Source organism: Haliaeetus albicilla, chromosome 16, assembly GCF_947461875.1.
Source record: "Haliaeetus albicilla chromosome 16, bHalAlb1.1, whole genome shotgun sequence".
Taxonomy (NCBI): Eukaryota; Metazoa; Chordata; class Aves; order Accipitriformes; family Accipitridae; genus Haliaeetus; species Haliaeetus albicilla.
In genome coordinates this window covers 32,780,734-32,795,530 of record NC_091498.1, presented here as the reverse complement: position 1 = coordinate 32,795,530, position 14,797 = coordinate 32,780,734, and the positions used below count along the sequence as shown (strand labels likewise).

The window sequence follows — 14,797 nt, the reverse complement described above, 5'->3', positions numbered from 1 at the left end:
TTATATAAAAATATTGCATAATATAAAAGAACCTTTTTAACTCAAAAATTCTTAAAAGACATCTACAGGGCACTTAGAGCACAGTTGCACTGCACATCTCAAATCAAGGAGTTGATGCATTTTGTTACCACTAGGAGGAAAAAAAACCCCAAAACATCCAGACTGAGATTCATTGAAGATTTATGCATCTTCTTACTACCTGCAGATAAAAAAATGCCTCAGTCTGAATTAACACCTGGCTGAAGCCCAGAAACCTGTAACATCATCAATATTTTCATGGTCCTTTTTATTAAAAGCAGATTTCCACAGAGAATTAATGAAATACAAAAAATGTAATTGAAATGTAAATTAACAGTTCCCAAAACCTAGCATGTTGCACCATCCAAAACAAAGTTAACATAAAGAATATGAATGGTGATCATCATCAATCCTAGCAATATCCTCAAATTCTTGTTGTGGAATACCATTCTGCTTTATTTTATAATTAAAGCAATCCATTAAGTATTTAAGTCACCACTGTTCTTATTTGACAAACCCACCAGTGAACCCAAGTTATGAACTACGGCCACATACTCTTAGATTTTACTGTGCTATGTCCACTGGTAGAATCCAGCTGGAGCAACAGACGTGAGGAAAATACAAAGGCTATGGTCCTCTGAAAATGTTCTCAAGAAACCACGTTAATCTAACATGTGACTAAAGCCCAGAATGGGAGATCTCTTCCAAGCAACACCTCCAGATGTGTCTCAAAGTGTATTCACCTGATGGACTTCTATGCTGAAATACAACAGATTGCTCTGCCAGCATTTGAACAGCAGCTGTGTTGGGAAAGCATCTGTAAGGTGCCACAAAGAAAGGAGCGTTTTATGGACACCTGTCTTGGATTACATGGGAAATGAAATGGAGCCTTCAGTCTTTAGCATCTCCCACTCCATCAGCATTAATAGCAAACATTGCTTCAGCCTCAGGAAGGCAAGGAGAGTCATAAATTTTACATATTCTGGTTTCACCTCGGCCTTTTCGCAGATACAGTCTAATAGGGAGAAGGAAAAAACACAGGTAAGGACATGTAGCCTACTTTTAGTAAATCATTATCATAATCACTAAAACATTATGTTAGTACATGAGTACAGAACACTGTAGAGCTATAAGAACTTCTGAAAATGTTGTGTTGATTTTACTGCAGATTAATGAGTGCTCAGAATGGCACTCATTTGTGAGAAACAGGCTGGACTTGCCATTGACAGACTATGTAGAAACCCAAAATTTAAAGGTACTTAGCTAGTTTCACAAAATCTTCCAAAACAAATCTAATGGCACGATAATCTATTCTCTCACCTTGTGGTGGAAGCATGTGCTATGATATTTCCTCCTATAGGTTTTTTGGGATCTGCAGCAAACATGGCTGCTCCATCTACTTGTGCTACCACTTGGTTAGTGATCACAACTGCCACACCAAACTGTAAGGAGAAAAGCAATAAATCAAAATCATTTATTTTCCACAATGTGAGCAGAAAAAAAAAAAGAGAGCAGAGAAAAGCAAGAAAAAAAAAAAGAGAGCAGAGAAAAGCAAGAAAAAAAAAAAGAGAGCAGAGAAAAGCAAGAAAAAAAAAAGAGAGCAGAGAAAAGCAAGAAGAAAAAAAAGAGAGCAGAGAAAAGCAAGGAAAAAAAAGAGAGCAGAGAAAAGCAGAAAAAAAAAGAGAGCAGAGAAAAGCAGAAAAAAAAAAAGAGAGCAGAGAAAAGCAAGAAAAAAAAAAGAGAGCAGAGAAAAGCAAGAAAAAAAAAAGAGAGCAGAGAAAAGCAAGAAAAAAAAAGAGAGCAGAGAAAAGCAAGAAAAAAAAAGAGAGCAGAGAAAAGCAAGAAAAAAAAAGAGAGCAGAGAAAAGCAGAAAAAAAAAAGAGAGCAGAGAAATAAAGAAGAGAGACATGCATGCACTTCTGCTGCCCTCTCTGCTGTCCATAGCCACTTTATCATGCATCTCAAAACAAAATGGAAGCAGACACTGAGCAGGCAGAAAGCCATTTGTACAACACGGCTAAGCTTTACAAGAGAAAGAAAACTGATCACCAGTCCTTTAGAGACTAAAGCAAAGTTCATAGTTTACCTCATCTGCAAGTCGAAGAAGCATACGCAGAAATCTGGCCAGATGCATCTGTCTAGCTGACAGCTCACCTCTTCCTGAGTAATCTGTCCGATAAAGGGCTGTGGCACTGTCCACTATCAGCAGCGCGTATCTGGAGAATTACAAGGTTCTCATCAACATTTCCAGGCATGAATAATGCCTCCATGGGTGCTTGACAGCACCCAGCAAATTCTAAGGCTGCATACAGATGTGGATGTAAGCTCCTCTCAACCTGTCAGTTAGCAGAATTGTTAACAACACTGACTTGATCTGTAATGTTCAGATTACTAAATATATGATAAAACCCAGTAAACCCAAAGAAAGTGGCTGCATGATTAAAAACTTAGACTTACTGTACTCTTACAAACTAGCCCAGAATTTAACCTTTCGACACCACAAATATTCTGTGGACAGGTTCCTATACACATCATACCACCACCTCCTTCCCTCTAAAGGGGCCCATAAATCTTAAGTTTCAAGCTAAAGCTGTCTACACAGGTTCAGTGCTTGGCACACTCTACATCAACACTCTGTTTCTGAAAACAATTATAAACTGATCTTTAAAATTGTTCCTCAGGCTGGCACTTGTTCTTTGTAAAGTAACATCAGTTGTCACAGTTCAAGTCAGTCACTGTCACCCAACATTTCAACAGCAAGAGGTATTAACTGATTGCTGATACATCAAACTTATTATCTGGATATGCCAAAGCATAATCCAATGTGAGAGTAACAAAACCTGATCTAATGGAGCTAAGCACTGAAGAAAGCAAGTATACTGCAAAAAAGTTAACTTTTGAAGTAAACAATTACTTTGACGTTTCACAATTATGTAATCTATACTTCTTTTGCAGTTGTTCATCATCTACAGGTAGCTTTATAACATGATTACGTGTCAGCACAAAAATCATTCCATCTAAATCAGTCTTATTACCGTGATTCAGCCATCATAGCAGATGCCTGATACAGGAGCTGGGTCTGATGATCTGTGTTAAAACCTCGAGCGTATGCCACATTATCTAGGACATCACTGCCAGACAAGCCATATCTGGAGAAATCCGTTAAAAAGAAAAATAAAAACCTTTAAGTGACAACTTCATCAATAGGAGTTATCTAGCAGGTTTACCTAAAGACGAGAATAAAAATTCACATTCCTGGGAGAGTCTTAGAGATAAAAACAGACAGAAAAAAAATGCAACACAACTTGGGGATGAAAAGAGAATAGAATGATTAGAAACCATTTTTAAAACCTATTTTCCTGTTTAGGAACAATAGTAAAGTAGAACACCAGACATTTTCCTCAAAATAAAACGACAGGCAAGCAGAACTACCATTCTGGAACAGAATATTCTGAAAGCAGTATATTGGTAATAAAAAGCAGTGATAAACAGCCTCCCACCTGCAATATCTCTGTCAGTGGTTTACTACAATAATAATAATAATAGTTAAAATCAATATCTTGCATTTAAATTATTTTTATGGCACTTTGAGAAATCCCTTAGAATTTGGCAAACCAGTTGGTTATCCTCCTTGGATCTGAAATGTAGTAATATTTTTTCCAATGAGAGAACACATACATAATTTGTTCTCATTTTTCATTTCACACTACAGCATACTTCACAGAATTACAGACTCTTTCAAGTTGAAAGGGATCTCTGTGGATCATTCCCCTCCCTGCTCAAAGCAGGATCAGCTGCAGCAGGTTGCTCAGGACCGCGTCCAGTCAGGTTTTGAACATCTTCAAGGATGGAGTCTCCACCACCTCTCTGGCCAACCTGTTCTAATATTTGGCCACACTGAACACTAGAACCCTTACTTGCTACATTTTGCATACCTCACCACATTCAACTCCAGTCAGACTTGGCCTTCCCAACCCAATTTCTGCATGCTTGGACAGTGCCTCTATATTCCTCCCAGGTCCCCTGTCCCTGCTTCCACCTCTTGTATGCCTCCTTTTTACATTTAACAGGAGCTCCTTGTTCATCAATAGTGGCCCCTGACTGCCTTTGCTTGATTGCCTGTTCAACAGGATGGACTGTTCTTGAACTTGGAGGAGTTGATCCTTGACGATCAGCCAGCCCTCCTACATCCCTCTTCATTCAAAGAGCGTGTCCCATGGGATTCTTCCAAGCAGATCCCTGAAGAGGTAAAAGTCCACTCTCCTGAGTCTACTATTGCGATCCCACTTAATGCCTTGCACCTGTCTCAGGATCCTGAACTCCACCACCTCATGGTCACCGCTTCTCTGCCATCATAACGAGTTTTTAGGCCTGAAACTGCACACAGATGTTTAACTCCTCCCATTTGTTCCCCATTCTGCATGCATGAGTGTACAGGCACTTTGGAGAGGCATACTTAAAACGTCTACGTAAAGCAAATTAAATGGAGTGCGTACATCAGTGGTACACTGAATGCAGAAGCATGCATCAATGGACATAAGTGCACGTTCAGCTGGTAAGATGTCCTGAGAGAAGAGTGCAAAACTTTTCTGTTGTCACAGAACTATTTTTCAGATTGTGCCTGAAGAGCCAGGTCAAAGAAGGCGCTCTGGCGAAGGACCACAACTTCTAACAATACAGTTTTACACTCTAATGACACTAGTATGGCTGAATTTGACTTTCATCAGCGAACAGTATGAAAGATCCAAGTCACACTAAAATACATCAAATTAAGAATGTGAATTAAGGTAAGTATCTTTATGACTTCAGTATTCTGCTTTTCCCAGCTGGACACCTAACATCTCCCTCCCTAATTCAACTTCTAGGCTAAGCATAGCTTTGAACAGTATACTTTTAGAATCACAGTTACCAATTAAATTTGTTACCTGCATGATAGCTATTAACAAATCCAATAATCCAACCTTACTAGGCAACTGGCACCTTATGTTTGAAAGTGAATAAGAGCCAATCCTGACTAGCATTTTGAAGCAAGACCACACTGAAATATTATATATTCAAGATTAAAGTCAAGGGTGCTAGTCAAATATTTTGCAAATCAGTAGCCTACAGAAAGAAATTAGTTGAAAGATGGTTAGCCTCCATCTTAGCTGAGCTGAAGAAAAAGACTGAGCGCTGATGGGATGGAACTGACTGGAAGAAGTACTCTGTGTATACAGCCACGAACAGATACCCTCTTATGGACGTACCTATGACTGCTGTAAACATCATTTCACTTTCTCATCAGTGCCCAAAATGGCAATGTTGCCAAATACCCACTGGTGACAGGGAATATAGGAGTCATCCCCTACTCGCTGCAGGAAAAGCCAGCAGTGTCAATTGTCTTCAATGAGAGTTAACAGGATTTAGTTGGTACTGTCCCCAGATGATTAGGATTCCCTTCCAGTAGCAAAAAAGTGAGGGAAACTACTTCCTGCAGAGGAACAATTACACAATAGCTGTGGGGAGAGAGTAGCAGCAGAAAGAGGGGAGAGGAATACTAATACCAGATGTTTCCAAAGTGAACATCTGTCAAATTAACCTCCAAGACCTGTGCAAAATGTCTTCCAAAGATTTTTCTTTTGGCTTTCAGTAACAAACCATCCAAATCCAGTATTGATCCAAACCTTCAGCTTACTATTTTTTAATAACTTGACCTTACTTCATTCATTTAGGATGGTATGACAATTAGATCATCTCCCTCTATAAAGAAAATGAAGCATCTCTTGTGGGCTAGCATGTCATATTGGTTTGGTATTAAATCTTACTTGATTTTTCTACCTACTGTCATGGAAAGGCCCATAAATACTGGCCTTACCTCATAAATCTGTGGTGCTACTAAGAAGCAGCAGTCCTACCATTTCATTCTCTCTGCTTCCAGCTGCTCATTCTTGCCCCCTCCTTTGCTCCAGCACCAGCAATTTATGCTGCCCTGCTTTGAACCACATTAGCAACTGCTCTGCTTCAGCCTACAGCCTAACAGCCACTCATGCCAACACTGTGGGGCAAAAGGAATGGGAGGACCGCCTGCAGTGGCACAGAATCAAGCCTCATTAAACCAAATTAAAAATTAAGTTTCTGCCCCATAGAGACTGTTAGCTATGCAGCATGATACTACAAAGCAGGCATACTGTGAAATCAGCCTATGGCATAAGGAAGGCAGCTTTGCCTAAGAGGTCACATGGAGTCTTGGCAAAAAAAAAATCATTTTGTGAAAAAAAAAAAAAATACACTGAGGAATGATGAAGGGTAAAAACAAAGAAACTTTAGAGAAAACATCTATAATGATAGGCCAGGCCTTGAAGTATACTCAAAGGCTGCTTGAAGGAAACACAGTCACTTGGCAATTAAGTCTTGCTTCTCTAAATGCACGGTAAAAAAAAAAAGGAAGACAGTTGCTTTTTAAGCTAGGATATTTGTACAAAAGTTTTTAAAATACTATTAAAAAACCCCCACATACACAGCCTGAAAAACTATGAACCTAAATCAGACTAGCAAAAGTGTAGTAGAAAACTGGCCAATTGATTTTACCTTTGCAGAACATCTGAGCCTCTGTATTCAAATCAGCCCAGCCTTGCTGCATGATTTTGGCTTGCAGCTTAGAAACACCTTATTACTTCCCAAAGAAAGTGCACAGCTTACTGACATGAACATTCTAATCAGTATCTAGGTGGAAATATTTTTTAAATCTACCATCTAACTGAAATTGTTAATCTGAAGCTTAGGCCCAAATTCCAATCTGAATTATTGCATTCTGCATCCTTAAAATTCCTCTCCTACTTCAGTCAGTTATGACATGCTTCACAGCCCTTCCCAAAGCATTGGGCTACTTTTCTGTTCAAGCTGACGCAATTTCAGCAATTGATAAGCACTGCAAGATAAATAAATACTTCAACCCAAGTTCACTGAAACTGCATAAAATATCTTAATATTTAATTGAAACAACAATCACAGATAATTAAACCCCATAGAAGCAGTTTTAATTTTGAGAAAGTCTAAAGAAATCACAAGACCAGAAGTAGCTCCTTTTTCTAATGTACAAAACCAGTACTTCAGGCTTTTAAGTCTAACCAGAATCTCTGTGTAGACAGCAGTATTTTTATTTGGGTAATTAACTTTTACTTTCCAGTTAGTATAAAAGACACATCAGAACATTCTGAGATAGAGGCAGGAGATGAGAAAACAGCTTTTCAACCGGACAGTGGGTTGCTCTCATATTTCCTAACAAAAATTAGCCAGCTGGTGTTCCAATAACCTTTTTGCAAAAGAATCTTTGTTTCAAGGTAATGCTATTGGCAGAATTTAAGAAAAATCTTTGAATGTATTTCACTAACAGTAAAACTGAATTTGAAAGAGACACTAGTAGGAAGTGAAGACACATTCCAGGGGACAACGATGTTAGCTGCTGTCATATCTAAGTAAAACTAGAAACTTTGTTTATAAAATACAGCTAATGAAGTGGTCTGACATGCATGTAGGTAGGCAGACAACTAGAAAACAGAAAGGTTTTCATTTGGTTGGTTTTTTTAGGGACAGGTCTTACTGCAGCAGCCCCGTGAATTTAAGGAGACAGGCTGATTTACACAGTGAACCTTATTAACTAAGTTGTCCCATGAGTAAACGTATTCCTTTCTTCAACTAATGCTAGTTTACTTCTAGCCCTAAGTACAGACCTTTCAGCCACAGCAAGAAGACGTTCTGGACGGAAGGTCCCTTCTGTATCAATATACATAGCTTTTCCTTCACCACCACCTCGGTCAATGGGAAGCTAAAGGAAAAGCAAATGAACGAACATGAAATAAAGTATCAACAAATAATCCAGTTACTGCCTTACACCCTCAACTGATAACATACAATAAATAACATACCAAGCTATTATGATTAAAGGCACATTTGTCTGGGAGAAGTGAGAAGAAAGATTCGTGGTTCCCATCTCTGATATCTACATAAAAGGACAGGTGCTATGCTTTGAGCTGGTAACTTTAGGTGCATAATGGTGTTAACTAAGTGATCAAATTAAGCCCAAAGCCTCTAATATTTTATGAAATAGCAACCTCTATAAAGTAATAAACACTATTATTTGTTTAAACTAAGATTAGAAAAAAGGTTATTCCAAACTGATCCACTGCTGGATCACAAGAGCCAGCTGAAGGCTTTTACAAAAGTAAAGTGAAGAAAGCTTAGGATTCGTTAGCAAATAAAAAAAAAAGGCAGCTAGTCAAAGAAACTCATTGAACCCAGCGCAGTTTCTTCTTTTTCAACACTCTCGGTGATAAGAAAGGTTCTCTGCAGTCTAGAGCACCTGAAGAGAGATCAAATGCTTCTCTGCATTTAAGACCTAAAATTACACAAGGCTAATGTGTTAAATTTTGTTGTCAGAATACTGAGGAGAAAAAAAAAAGCTACAGAACATGTTAAACACAGGCAAAAAACATCACAAATTTAATTGCTGCTAAAGTAACCCTAGCAGGCAGATTAAGAATGATACAAAAGATCCTAGAAAGCTGCAAGTACAACCAAGGGTGCTGCAAATACTCACGTTCTTTGCAGCTGTTTACACGTATCACATTTGTATTGGTTGAGAAAAGTGCACAAATTAGCAAATATCCAAAGGCTGTGTTGTCCGAATACTTGATTTTAATAAAGTGGACTACTCACTTGACAGGTTACTGCCAGGGTATGACACAATTGTGTTTTTCCAGTACGAAATTCCCCAAATAACTCTGTTATGGACCCTGTTTCTATTCCTCCTGAAGGGAAAATAATAATAATGATGATGATGATAACAATAACAATAAGAACAACAACAACAATAATAATAATTTAAAAAAGGTCACATACTTCAATCAAAGACCACATATGAAGTATTACATTTACAGAGACGCAGTTAAACACTTACTTTGGTTAAAAGTTTCAAAACCCTAATTGGAAAAACTGGTTTTCAAGCTGAAGTTTGTTCATGTTGCAGATAAGAAGTTTAAGTATTTCTAAAGATGCTGAAAAGCTGAAAGGACTTGTTTTGATTACAAGTAGGAATGGAGAGAAGATATACCTGATTTTGTTTTCTTGAAATAGATCATAGACTAGAATAAACTAGAAACATCCAAAATGAACAGCTTTGGGTATTGCATCATGACTAAAAGGTTTTAAACCTATTTCTGCAGCTTTTAAAAGAAAATCAATTGTGATAAGAGAGCAGTACCTGAGGAGATTTTTCCTTCAACCAGAACTTGTGTGTCTTATGTGGTTTTGTACAAAGATCATGATGGGGGGGGGGGAAGCAGGTAACTAAGGCTAACCAATAAAGGGAAATAAAATTATTACCTTGAAGAAGTTTGTCAAGTTCTTTGGACCCAGTGGTGATCTGGATGATCTCTGACCTTCGCTGGTGGAATTCTGTTGCTGTGGTGAAACCCATCGGAACCAGTTTAGCTGCTTCAGCCTAAAAAAAACCAAACTAAGCAGTGCAAGGAGAGTTCATCCCATTCATTTACACCCTCTAGTAATTAATACTGTAATTTTCTATTTTGTGAAATGGAGAAGCACCTATGTAATTTGATGCTTACATTCTATTTTATGGACCATATATTAGTTGGTACCTCTGAAAGAGAGCTGAACTTCTGCTCAAAGAAAAAGCTTCAACACCTATTTTGTGTATTTTATGGAAATCTTCCCCTCCCCCCCATTCCCCACCCTTTTAGTTCAGTTTTTGTCCCTGTGAAACTTGAAATACTTAGGATAGACATACACCCTATTAGGAATGCTGTCTTGCTAATAGTGGATAAATATGCAAAGTAAGAAAAGTATTGGAGTTAAACATTGTGCTAGGTCAGATTTCGATAAATGAGAACTAGTTTGGCAGAAACTCCACATTCTGAACTAGAAGATGCTGTGAGATTACAACTCAGGCTTCACTCTCAGTGCCCAGAAGTAAACCCCAGGTCTCATGGTGAATATCTACCCAAGGTAGAAAATTAGCATGCTTAAGAACAACATAACAGAAGAACCACTGTACTGGGTCAGTCCAGTCGTTATAATGCAGTATCCTCTGCCTTGACAACTGCCAACAGTGGATGCTTAGGGGAAGAGTTTAACAAAGAAGAGAACAAGGGACTGACCTTCTATCTAATATTTCCTCTGGGTTCAGTTAGCGAGCTTCTTGATCTGAAGATTACCCCACAAACATTCCACTTAGCCCCTTTTTAAACCAATTTATGCTACAGATGTCCACCGTGTCTTGGGACAAGGACTTCCATAACTTAATTACAACCTGTATGAAAAACTACTTTCTTTGCTTTAGGCTTATCATAAGCCTTCTTATCATGAGAAATATGGAGCTAGAAATAATAGTCACTCAGGCATATTCTCCATACTTTACACAATTTTTATAGACCTTTCTAATAGTCCCTCCCTCTTCATTTCTTGAAGCTGATCCTAGTGGTTTTTGTCTCTTCTCATCAAAAGTTACCTCATACCTCTAATCATCTTTACTGCCCTTCTTGGCATATCATTAATGGAGACCTTCCAAAATCACCAGAACACTAAGCCAGTAGAAATAAAACTTCTTGAATATCTTGGGTTAAAGCTTTTCCGTAACATCCTTACCAAGATTTTGTCAGCTTTGGCTTCACTGATGCCTTTAATATTTAGTAGCTCCTTCTTTGGTGCATAAGCAACTGCCTCAACTGTGTGAAATCCAGCTTCTTCTAATTTCTTCACATCATTTGCATTTATACCACATTGCTGAAAGGGAGGGGAGGAAAAAGGACACACTAAGACACAAATACCTTAATCTAATTTCCACTGAATACCTTCAACTGTCTTCAGCAGATTTAGATCAAACTCTGTTATTACAAGTCAGCATACTGAATGTTACCTCCCTATTCACTTACACACAAAGAACCACAAAAAATAAAATCCTTTTACCAGTGTAATGTTTGCATAAGCTATTAACTATATAGATGGCATACAACAGGCAGAAGATATCATTCTCTGTTTGGTTTAATAGATGCTGGAGGTAACCAATGCATGTTAGGAAAGGGTACGCAGCAAGGCAACATAACATAAAACGTGATTTAACATGTTGGGTTTTTTGTTTTGTTTTTGTTTTTTGACAAAATGCAAGTAAGAATTTAGCAACGCAATTTTCAGATATAAGTTGTGTTTAAGGAAAAAGACTAACAGATTTCTTGAAAAGTTACCTTAGACCTAACTCCTTACCTACCTCTAACCTAGATATGAGCTGCGGTCCAAAGCTCTCTTCCTCTGCTGATGTATCTGCATTTGCTTCGAACTGCACCTGCATAGCCATTGCACCAAGTATTCAGGACAGCCCCACTAGAAGAAAACCAAATACTGTGATGCAACATACACCATTCAAACAAGATACATGTGCAAAATGTTTCAAAATATATTAACAGATCATCCAAAGTAGTATGTGATGGTTTTCTCCCCTCCCACTTGTCTTAGCTTGTGGTAAGCAAGTGCTGTAAGAAATACCTTTTGTGTGCTTTCTTACATAGTATTAAACATTAAACAAAAAAACCCCAAACAACTCTTGTGTTACCTGGTAGGGAATAATAAGCTTAATAGAGAGCTTCACAATATTTAGGAATATAATACAACAAAACTAGTTTGCTACTAGCAGTATCTCATCACTACTGTTAGCAGTATCTTGGTCACGTTAGGAGATGTATTACATGAAGCTGGCACTTGACATTCTAGCTTGGCTGTGCCTAAGAGACGGCCCTCGTGACACCCAAAAACGCTGCTCGTACCTTGCAGAAGTCTCAAGGGGTCTTTAGATTCCCCCACCGCTAGCACTGCAATGCATCTGCACCACCTTCCTGAGTGCTAAGCAGAGGAGCACGACGGGAGACACGAAGAGTCAAGGGGAACTGAAGGAAATAAGGAACTTTACCCACTCTTTGGAAGTAACCCTCCCCAGGTGACTTCGGCTCGGGGCTTGGCGGGAGCCAGATACCGAAGTCACTAGCAGCACCTCCCGGAGACCAACCGCCCATGTGGAGCCAAGGAGAGCCCCAAGCAGGCACGCTAGCGGCAATGACGCTATCGCAGCAAGCCTGCTCAGCCCAGTCTCCCCCGCCGGAGCCAAATACCCCCGGGCAGGCAGCAGAAACCCGCAGCAAGCAGGCAGGCTCCAAGCCGTCCCCCACCGCTCACCCCAGCCTTTACCGACTTCTCCATGCACCACGCTTTAGAATTCCCTTGGTTTTCCTCCACCGGCTACTCCCACCTTGCCTAATTTTATCATTTCTTCTAATTTTCCCTCACAAGTCTGCCCCAGGTGACGCCCCTCCCCGTCCCTCAGGCCGCCCGACCAGGCCCAGCCGGTCACCGGGGCGCAGGCCGCTGTTTACCCGCCCGCTCCCCCCCGCCGGAGAGAACCGGAGAAGGCGAGGGGAGGCGGAGGAGGGGGCCGGCTGGGCCCTGGGTCGCTCACCCCGCGGCGGGCCCGGCCCGGCCCAGCTCCCGGCCGTTCCGCTCGCAGACAGCACCCGCCGCCGGCGGCGGTTCGGAAGAGCCCGCCACCGCGTCACGTGACGGCGCGCGCGAAAAGCCCCGCCCCTCCCCGCCGGAGCCTTAAAGGGGCCGCTCCCCTGCTGCCCGCACGGGAGCGCGCGTGTGCGCGGGCGGGCGGTGCAGGGAAGGCCAGCGTGAAAGGAGGCCGCGGCGAGGGGCGTGGGGGGGGGTGTGTGTGTGTGTGTGATCGGCTCGCCCGGCTTCGGCAGGGCAGTCTTTCTTTTTTTTTTTTTAAAGATAAGCATGAACCTGTGACTCTGCTCATTAAACGGAATCCGTTCCGAAGGCCGGAGTACGTTTCCGAGCGATAAGCCCCTCTCTCCCGCTGTGCTGTAGCTTATGCCAGTACCCGAGAAGGAACAGGCTGGAGATTAAGACACGTCTGGAGCAGAGGTTGGAGTCCCAGGGTGGTATTTGTCCAAATTAAGTCTCAATCTAATGAATTTGAGGAAAGCCGTTTGCCTCGAAGCCTTGCTGGGCAAGGATGGAAGCCTCCTCAGCGCATACAAGTAAAGTTTTCCATTAGCTTTTAAAGATGAAGGATAATGAATTGTGAGGGGACAGCTGGGGAAGAATGCTGATTGAGCTACAGGAGACCAGCAAGGCGCCGAGGCTGCTGGAAGAAGCATGTTTTGCTCTCTTGCACTGCTTTCATGGGTAAGAAGCCGTGTCTGCATTATTTCTCCTCCACTCCCATAAAAATAAATCCCGTTTGAGCGGTGAAAGCTCTTCCCCTGTACAGAAGCAGCTGTTAAAATAGTGGAAGCATTTTATGTGTAGCAATTTCACTGATGAGTTAGCTGAGGAGTGGAAGCCAGCAGCGGGGGGAGCCTGGGGACACCTTTCTGCATGGAAGAAAAGTTTCTTCCAGCCTTTCCACCCTGGTCACCCTTGGAAGTAAAATACTGGGCGAGATGGACTTCTGCGTGACAAGCAAAGGTAATGCTAAATAGGAAAATCTGCACTGCACCAATGCTTTTCATTTCTTCAGATCGACAAGGAATTCCTCCTGACCCCAGCTTTATTTATTAGTACCAAATAAGTACCAGTTTATTAGGACAAAACATAGCAGTATCATGTTATCGTGGACCCTGACAAGAAACTATTCTGATACTAGACAAAGCGTCATAATCAAAACAGCTGCGGGCCAGGCACATTAGAAATATCTGCAGAGTTTTTATGCTTTTCATGAAAATGTTTATTAAACCCATTTTAGTGCTGGCAAGCTATCAGGAGCTAAAGGACATGAGGTTTTAAAGAGGTATCAGCCTAGCATTAAATATATGAGAATATTTACACAGCCAGCTTTAAAAAGGCCTATTAACAACTCAAATGGGAAACTAACAGCACAGAAGTGGGAGGAAAGGATACACACCTGAGGTTCACTTTGTACATACCGTCATACCTCATGCACGCTGTATCCTGACTAGTTAGAAAAGAAAATTAACGTAAAGGCCTCTTGTCCATTTGTACCCTGGAGGGTATATGGCAATGCACATCGTAGTGCACATAATTATATTAATTGTCCTCTATCACATGGGCAAGACCAAGTGAAAAAAGAGATGGAGATCTGGACATGAATTGTTCACAGGTGACAAGAGCCTGTTTCCTGCCTGTCCTCGAGTGCCTGACCCTGTAATTGCACAAAATATGTCATTACTTGAGAGCTCACTACCCCACAGGGTCCAAGGGCGTAAACTGTTTGGCTTTCCTGTTGCTCCTTAGAGCTCAAGCATTAAACGAGCACAGGATTTGTGAGAGGAGGTCGACTGACTTACCAGTAGCTTCTCTGTTATGGTGAATAACTGGTGAAAGACACGCAGCACGCTCTGATGCAGTGCTGCCCCATTACTGAAGAAAATGATTAGAAAAGCCTTCCTTGGCTCAGGACTTTTATTAGATCATTGAAGTTTATTGATTATTGTATACAGCAGCGATCTCCTGCCCACCTGTAAGAAGATATGAAGCTGTGAAGTTGGGAAGTCTCCCTGTTGTATGTGGGTAGGTGAGCGAAAGGTGTTTGTTTGTTGTTTTTACTCACTCCCTTAATATTGTAACAGCGTGGCTGATAAATCCAGAGCTTTTCAGGTTAGCGTAGGTGGTATCAGCCTGTGATAAACGAGTGTTTCCAAATCAAAGGAGATCATCGCAGCTGCTGAGCAGCAAGTTCTGCAGTTCCATCTCCCAGTCTTCCGTGGAT

At 40.9% G+C, this 14,797-nt stretch overlaps 1 protein-coding gene across 5 annotated transcripts; it reads right to left on the bottom strand.

The window, feature by feature from the left end:
- Positions 1-265: 265 nt before the first annotated feature.
- Positions 266-12,638, bottom strand: RAD51 (RAD51 recombinase). Of its 5 annotated transcripts, none has more exons than XM_069804390.1 (10): positions 12,518-12,638; positions 11,279-11,391; positions 10,660-10,797; positions 9,379-9,496; positions 8,713-8,804; positions 7,728-7,822; positions 3,054-3,167; positions 2,105-2,234; positions 1,339-1,460; positions 266-1,033 (listed from the first exon to the last, which is right to left on the bottom strand). In XM_069804390.1, the coding sequence occupies exons 2-10, from the start codon at positions 11,363-11,365 to the stop codon at positions 910-912; spliced, it is 1,020 nt and encodes a 339-aa protein (XP_069660491.1). In that variant the 5' UTR covers positions 11,366-11,391; positions 12,518-12,638; the 3' UTR covers positions 266-909. The 5 variants fall into 5 exon arrangements, with proteins under 5 accessions (XP_069660491.1, XP_069660493.1, XP_069660494.1 ...); XM_069804392.1 differs by lacking the exon at positions 12,518-12,638 and adding an exon at positions 12,238-12,372; XM_069804393.1 differs by lacking the exon at positions 12,518-12,638 and adding an exon at positions 11,979-12,185.
- Positions 12,639-14,797: the final 2,159 nt, after the last annotated feature.